Source organism: Gossypium raimondii, chromosome 7, assembly GCF_025698545.1.
Source record: "Gossypium raimondii isolate GPD5lz chromosome 7, ASM2569854v1, whole genome shotgun sequence".
NCBI lineage: Eukaryota > Viridiplantae > Streptophyta > Magnoliopsida > Malvales > Malvaceae > Gossypium > Gossypium raimondii.
Genome location: NC_068571.1, coordinates 47,286,007 through 47,294,144, shown reverse-complemented (window position 1 = coordinate 47,294,144; position 8,138 = coordinate 47,286,007). Strand labels below are relative to the sequence as shown.

Below are 8,138 nucleotides of genomic sequence, written 5' to 3'. Positions count from 1 at the left end.
TTAAACCAAAAAATCCAATCGGTTAATGATTATTGAACCAAAAAATCCTTACGAAAGGGTTGAACAACCAACAAACATTAACGTTTCGGAATGTACATAGGACTGTCATGTCTATGCTTCATCTGTAACAGTTAACATCAATATCTAGTTTCATATAAGATTTATATATACTTACAAAAATGTGCCATTAATCACTACTTTGAACCTTGTACTGATCCTTTAGACCTCAAAACCATGCCGCACCGACCTACTTGGCGATCGAGCAAGGAAGAACCCAATCCACTATGTGTGGCCTCCGACTACGTTGGTTATATGTCAGCTGCCATGCCTGCAGTATTCATCAAGTTAAAAATGTCGATGCCGTATAATCAGAAATAACTACAAACAACTAGGGGTAAAAGTACCATGCAAGCACCTATACTAGAAGTCAGATTGCATTTTGACTCATGCCACTAGAAAATGAGTAAATTAGTCTAGTGCGTTAGATCAAAAAATAAATTGATCCTTTTTGTTAAAAATTTTATTCATTTTTAATGTTAAAAATTAGTGTGGCTGAAGGAATAATTAAGCAGTTACACATGTACCTCTTGCTAATATAGAAAAACCTATTTTTCATAGTAAAAATGAATAAATTTTTAACAAAATAACCAGTTTACTTTTTTAATATAATGTACAAGGGTAAAATGCAATCTAACTTCTAATACAAGGGTCTCCATGATACTTTTACCGGTAGCTAAGTGTACTCAAACACGGTCCTATTTCCATCCAATTCTCGAGACAATTCGATAACATTAGTGTCATTAACTGTTACCTTCTTTAATGGAAAAGTAGGGGTTCTCCAACAAAGCACCTCGGAGTTCTCCTTCAACCTGCCCAAAATGAGTAATCATTGAGGATAAAAGAGTCGTATACATGTTCATATACATACCATCATGCATGTCTCAAAAAGGAAAAGACAAGACTTCTTACCTATCCTCGTTATCAGAGCTGTAAAAGGAACAAGGATCATTGGAACAAACCCCGGGAATAGATAATGTGAGTTTGTTTTCTTCCATTTTAGTAGTGTTGGACAAATGCGCCTTCTTTTGAGGCCTCAATGATCTAGGGAAACAATTCGGCTGATAATCGGGCTCTTCAACGGAACGAATCTGGCATTTGCAGTCCCTTCCTTCCCCTTTTGATGAATCAACTAAATATGCAGGAGTCCGAGACGTATCGTCTCGTAATGAACCACAAGATGGGGTTGCACCTGTGCTTAGTATGTTCCCTTCACTATTTCTGAAAGCTCGAACCACTTCAGATCCATGAGAACAACTATGAGGCATTTCATATCCGTGATCAGAGTAATAAGTTAAAACAGGTCTATGTCTGTCACTTATCATTGGTTTTTCCGAGGCGTATTGTGAAACTTCAGAATCACTTCCACTTTTCGTAGATGAACTTGACCTCAGATGCAGCCTGCGCGAACAACTAAACAAACTAAACGACGGTTTCCTTGCTTTGGCAAACTTCAATGATGGATCAGTAACTGAAAGATTAATCCGAATCTCCACATTTGAGCCAATAGTTAATTGAAGTGAACTTGCGATATGTTTCCATGATTTTTCAGCCCTCGACACATGATTAGGACTGCGGAATTCTAGTTCAGCTATAGCCAGACCTGAATTCGGAGAAATATTAAACCATAAAAAATGGAATGGGAAAAAGCTATAATTCACTGTACAAAAGCTCGAAAGCTCCTAGAGACGATAAAGACGAGAAATTCTCAATGCATTATGGAAAACAAAGCAATATCGAAGAAAGATCATGTAAAGTTTCCCAAAAATTCTTGTAGCCGCAAGCCAAAATAGTTTATGCCAAGTAGAGTGATCTAAAATATGTTCAAATACGACAAGGGATGCTCAAGAGTGTTTACGAAATGGACCATTACCGGAGAAACTCCAGCACCAACAGACAAGTCATTAGTTTCAACATCAACGTATCCATGCATCAAAAAGGGACAAAAAGGGTCCATTACGTCATCAATCCATGCGCACGTTTATTCTTAAGATCAGCTTCACTATTTGCTGAATTTGTATGCGAGCAATGAGCATATATCCTAGGTACAGGTTGAAGAAAAAAAAATCAGAATCATGTACCTTGATTAAAACGAAGAGAAGACAATTTCCCATGTTTCCTCAGAAATTTCTTAAGTGAACCAGATTGGCATAATTCGGTTGCTCTGTTCCATATAGATTCAAGACTTCTCTCAGAATCATCCCGTTTTGCCAATTTAGAGGAGCTAATGCCATTACACATACAAGTGAAAGGATGATTCGACCTCTCACCAGTCGATGATGTGCTGTTAGAGTCACCATCTGCTTCCGAACAAAGAACAAACCTCCTCAATACATTGAACTAAATTTAAAATTTCAGGTATAATTTACAACTGATTGTAACAACGCTTACCTTTGTGTTGAGCATTCGCCAAACATAATTTTGAATCGTTTGTCTCCGGGAAATTGGATTCCATAGAGCTTAGTTGCAAAAGAGCTACGGTGAGCCAAGTTGTTTGATTCTTTGACACTCTCAAATGCTTTTCTGTTTCCGAAAGTGTTCTCAGTGCATGACTCAACTTCTGCAAGCTCGATTCAGCTGTGATACAACAATTTGCAATGCTCAAAACAATGAAACACTCGATACTTTCATTGTGAGAATGCTTGTGAATTCATTTACGACCTTTGAATTATTCAGTTTGGTTCAGTGGTATCTACCAAATATAAGGTTGTTATATATTGGTAATATGGGTTATAATCCTGTATTTTCAACCTATTCAGCATCATTATCAAATCAACAACATACTATATATGGAAAAATAAGGGTGTTGCATGGATATACAGAACTTACAAGTATGCTTTCCGAAGAACTTTCTTCTGGCTTCCGAGCTACCTTCCTCACATTTCCCAGCAAGAATGTCCATAATGAGATTTGCTAGCTGTGATATAAGTTGCATAGGATCAATTTTCGACCTCATTAGCTCCCGTGCTCGTATTACCGTATTTGAAGTGTCACAAGATAAAGCCAGATCGAGCAAATCAAGCAACTCATCATCTGAAACAGTTCCAATCTGCCCCAGTGAACGAAAAAGACATTCAATAACTTAGATGCAAACGTAAGCACCGGAAGAGATTAGAAAAAGAAAAGTTTACAGCACTTACAAGCTCATAGGTTAAGGACATTGTGATCTTTTTACCGAGCAAACTCAACTGCTCGAGCATCATCTCTGCATCCCTTAATGAGCCATTGGATTTAACAGCAATGAAGCCTAAAGCAGCCTGATCATAGTCAAGACCTTCTTCGACACAGAGTTTCTCCAACCGGTTTGAAATATCAGAATCTTTTAACTTCGGGAAGTGATATTTTTGCGACCGAGAAACTGCACTTCTTGGCAGCATATCGAGTTCAGGAGTACTCACAACAAAAACAATGTGATGAGAAAGCTTCTCTAAGCTGTTTAAAACCGTCGCCCATGTCTCACTATGCAGTAACTGGCACTCATCAATGATGAAAATCTTAAACCGTGAAGAAACCGGAGGTGAAACTGCATTCTTAACAAGGGACCGCAACCTATCCGATCGATTGATTCTCAATGAGTCAACCTCCTTAACATCTCTGCTCCTTCCAGAAAAGAAGGTAATGCATTCTCGACACCGACCACATGGTTTATCCTCCTCGAGTGAAAGACAATTCAAAGCAGCAGCAAAGATCCTAGAGGCACAAGTCTTCCCAGTTCCACGAGGACCATGGAAAAGGTACAAAGAGGCTACCCTTCCTTTAGAAATGGCACTCAAAAGAGACCTCACAACCACACCTTGTCCTACCAATTCATCGAAAGATTTTGGCCTGAATTTTTGGCCTAAGCTCCTAGGAGTGTCGGAATAAGGGTTAATTTCACCGTTAATGCATTTCCAAAAGCTCTGCCCGCAAAGAGTTGTCTCACCTGTATCCGAAGACAACAAAGGGAAGTCTTCAAAATCGGATGAAGGATTGGATTCTCTCAACCTCGGGGTTTTTAACCAACAGTAACTTATTCCACATCCACGGTGATTTCGATCCCCGGCATCAACATTTTCATCTACATACAATGAGGTACTGCAATTAGAAATAACATCAAGGGAAGGGCTAGCAACATCACCATTAACCCCAAATGATTGCACTTGATTCCTAGATTGACATTTCAGTTTCGAATCACAGTGATCAGGTTCATTGCATGAAGCTAAATCCTCCATATAATTACAACTAGGTGCCATACATATCAAGCTCATACCATCATCCTTAAAATTACCATTGTATCTTTCACCCAAGGGACTGTTGCTTTGGACCTCTTCCTTGTTTAATCCATGATCTGTAAAATCACCATTACGATTATCCGATTCACTGGCCTTTTCGGTCCTAACAAGTGAAGCAATGTTCCTTAACTGTTCCACATTCTCACATTCAATCAACTTAGAGTTAGAGTTTTCAGGAACAGGATGCAACCCGAGATCATAACCTTGCTCTTCTCTTCGTTCGTCAAATTCATTTAGCTCGGAACCAGCTTCCGTGCAACCATTCACAAACTGCAAAGAGATCCCATTGCTCGAATTCGTATCCCACTTGACATTATCAAACAAAGAAGAGAATTTACTCATGGAATTAGTGGATGGATCCCTTAATGACCTCACTCTCCTAAGTGCTATTAGGGTTCTTGAGATTGGTATATCAACAGAATGTCTTCTACCATCCATTCTTTTCAAAATAACAGTATTTTTAAGTATCAAAATAGTGCTCTTTGCTTCAACAAAAGCTCATATAACGGGATTTAGAAACATGATATGAATTCATAACCTGAAACAACAATAAAAACAAACAAAACAATCATAAAAGACATTGTATTAACCATTAAACAATCTACAAGCAAACTAGAAAATGAACAAAACATTACATCAAAACCAGTATAGAATGCCCATATGTTTCATTTTCTGAAAAATTCCAGGTTAAAAATCCAAATCAAAGCATTAAAAACCCTCTAAGATTATCTCTTTAAAGCACATTACAGAAAAGGGGGGGAAAGTCCACAAGACGAGTCATTTTCATGAGGAACATACACTCAATGTATCAAAATGCATGATAAATGAACACCCAAAACCTAAAAAATGCAGTACATTTTTCATATACATTTATTAAAAATCAAAACCTTAGACATTGGGGAAGCAACTTAGTTAGTTTCAGTGTTTTACTTACCTTCAAAATAGAAAAAGCAAAAGAAAAAAAGGGAGAACCATAGCCTAGAAAACAAACAAAGAGTAAAAGGCTGAAGCAATGTAACTTTGTATTAAATAAAAGAAAAACTCCATATACAAAGTTCAAGAATCTCTAGAATTCAAATTTCATAGTAACTGAAAAAAAGGGTCTAAAACAAATAATAATAAAAATGTAATAGCCCAAGAAATAAAGAAATGCAAATAAAAACAAAAGAATGCAATTGAAAAAATAAAACAATGTCAGACCTGTAAGATAGAATATTATGGAAATGGGAAAAAAAAATTAGAGATAGAGGTCTTCACTCTTCAAACCCTCAAAAACAACTCTCAAAGTCATTGAAGTTCACAAAAAGATTTGAAAAAAGTTTGGCGTAAAAAGTGGGATACATTGTCATTATTTTCTAAAAATAGAAAAACCCAAAGCTAAAAAACATCAATATTTTAAGCTTTTGGATTGTTTATAGGTTTTGATGTAGAAGATGAACTAGGAGAAGAAGACAGAAAGATAAATGGCAAACTCGTAAATGTAATTAATGAGTACGGAGGGTGTTAATAAATAGAAAGAAAATAATAGATATATATTAATGGGAGTGTTTGTTTGTAGGGAAAATTTTTTTATTTTTTTTGCCAGAAAATTCTTTAGTAATGTGTTGGGTGCAGAGTGTTGCAGAAGGTAAGGGAGGGAAACAGGGTGTAGTCTCGTGTTGTTGGCCAGTTTGTGGGGTTTTCAGTTAGTTTTTGTGGGGCTCTTGAATAAGGAGAAACAGTGTTTTGTAAAACCATGGTTTGGTTTGGATTGGGTTCTTTTGCATGAGTTCCATCTGGTCAAAAGGTGTCTCAAATTTTGACTCACGGTCTAATCGGTCAAATTTAATTCTATTTATTTTATAAAATCATTCGGATTTCTTCAATTCATTTGGTTTTTAGTGTTTTGTTTAAAGATTAGTTTAATTCTTTTGTTCTAACCAATATATCGCTCGGTTTCTAATTTAACCGATTTCATTCTCAATCCAATTCGATTCATACAATATTGAAAAAAAAGTAAAGTTTTTAAAAACGGACAATGGTTGAATCAATCAGGCAATCAGTTCGTCCGTTCAACCAATCAATCTAGATTGATTAAATAAATCATCAAAAATTTATAAAATTATTAAAAATTCAGTTCAATCATTCGATTCAACCAATTTTTTGCTAAATTCAATGTCCTTTTTTTTATCGATACCTAACAGTTTTCGATCCAAATGGTCCAACCAACTAATCTAATTTAGTTACAACAATATTAAAAAACATATATTATGCTCAAAAAATGAAAAGGTGAGTTTAAAAAAAACAGTTGGGCTTGAAATTTAACTTTCAAAATCTTAGCCGATTTAACATTACTTTTTAAATTTTATAAATATTTTTTTATATTTATATATTATGTAATTAAATATATATTAATATGATGTATATATTGAAAATATGTTAAATGTTGAGTTTAAATCTCATCAAACGCAAAAGAATATGTTTGCCTGTTGTCGAGGCAAGCACTAACTATTGCACTCAGCAATGTGCAGGTTTTATAACTTATTTTATTTGTTTGCAAGTTTAACTAAAATATTTCGATTTTTTTATTGTATCTTTTAATGGATTTTGTACAGTCAATCTCGTGTTTATTATTGAATTAAGCAATGTTACACTTCAAGGATTCTTATGTAATCTTCTTATCTTATATTATGAGATATGCAATCCAATAGGACAGGGTTGACTTTACAAAGATTTATTTCAATCATTTGTATCGATATTTAATTTGATGAAATTTAAACATTTCAAAATGGATTAATGCTCACAAAACTTTGTGAAGCTGGACTCGTGTTTTAAATTTAGAAGCCTTTATTTGAGCTTGACAGAGGTGTGTATTATAATATTATTTTGAAGACTTTTATTATGGGATAAAACATTATTTAATCATTGAATTTGGAAATTTTTTCATTTTGATATTTAAACTGTATTTTTTAGATTAGTGTCAAAATTGATAGGTTTTCTCAAATTTGAATTTCGTTAAGTTATAATGACATTACGCTTTAAGAATGTGCCACATCATCACTTAATTTAAAAAATTATTTTTTATTTAAATTTTATATAAGATAACCAGGCAGTAACGTGACATTACTAAAAAAGTGAACACTGAAGAACCAATGTACAATCCAGGGTCCACTTATTATATTTACCGACTTTTCGAAGCTGTTAAGAAGAAAGGTTAAATTTTGGCCTCGGTCCTTCTATTATTTTCAAATTTAAAATTTAATCTTTACAGTTCAAGTTTATATAAATCGATATTTCTATTTTTATAATATCATTAATTCGTTCAAAATTAATAATTTGGTCTCTCTATTTTTATAATATCATTAATTAATTTAAATAGTTAATCTTATTAATTTTTTAATTAAAATGCTCACATGAATTTTCCTCTTTCTTTTGTTGTTGGAAAAATATTTCTAAAAGAAATTCACATCAATATTTTGAAAAAAATGATTACTCCGCAAGTGAAAAATAAAAATTATACAAGCATTCATGATGAGTGCCCTTAAAGTATATTTAAAAACCTAAAAATTAAATAAGTGAGATATTTGTCACCATTATAACTATGGTTGTGAAACAACACACTTGATGATAAATCTAAATAGTTAATGATGTTAATTATATGGAATCATGCCAACGACTCAAAAAAACAAATAGTTGAAGTTGAAGTTCTATATCGACACTTTACAGTTCAAAGTTCAAGTTTTAGTAAAGACATGCCTCCCCCGATTTATAATGCTTGGACAAGTAAAAAACAAAAGTTTCGTCATAAAAACATAAAAACAAACCACTAAA

At 34.1% G+C, this 8,138-nt stretch overlaps 1 protein-coding gene across 2 annotated transcripts; it reads right to left on the bottom strand.

Moving 5' to 3' along the window:
- On the bottom strand, window positions 1-5,972 carry LOC105786612 (protein STICHEL-like 2). Of its 2 annotated transcripts, none has more exons than XM_012613132.2 (8): window positions 5,529-5,972; window positions 3,198-4,866; window positions 2,887-3,106; window positions 2,449-2,634; window positions 2,139-2,357; window positions 970-1,660; window positions 812-869; window positions 1-328 (listed from the first exon to the last, which is right to left on the bottom strand). In XM_012613132.2, the coding sequence occupies exons 2-8, from the start codon at window positions 4,764-4,766 to the stop codon at window positions 248-250; spliced, it is 3,024 nt and encodes a 1,007-aa protein (XP_012468586.1). In that variant the 5' UTR covers window positions 4,767-4,866; window positions 5,529-5,972; the 3' UTR covers window positions 1-247. The 2 variants fall into 2 exon arrangements, with proteins under 2 accessions (XP_012468586.1, XP_052489134.1); XM_052633174.1 differs by lacking the exon at window positions 5,529-5,972 and adding an exon at window positions 5,263-5,297.
- Between the last annotated feature and the right edge of the window lie 2,166 nt (window positions 5,973-8,138).

Coding starts and splice junctions, on each gene's coding strand:
- LOC105786612 (XM_012613132.2), bottom strand. CDS start 4,766: ATGGATGGTAGAAGACATTCTGTTGATATACCAATCTCAAGAACCCTA. Junction 2,635..2,886: donor GTTCTTCGGAAAGCATACTT/GTAAGTTCTGTA, acceptor GTTGTATCACAG/CTGAATCGAGCTTGCAGAAG. Junction 329..811: donor CTACTTTTCCATTAAAGAAG/GTAACAGTTAAT, acceptor TGAATACTGCAG/GCATGGCAGCTGACATATAA.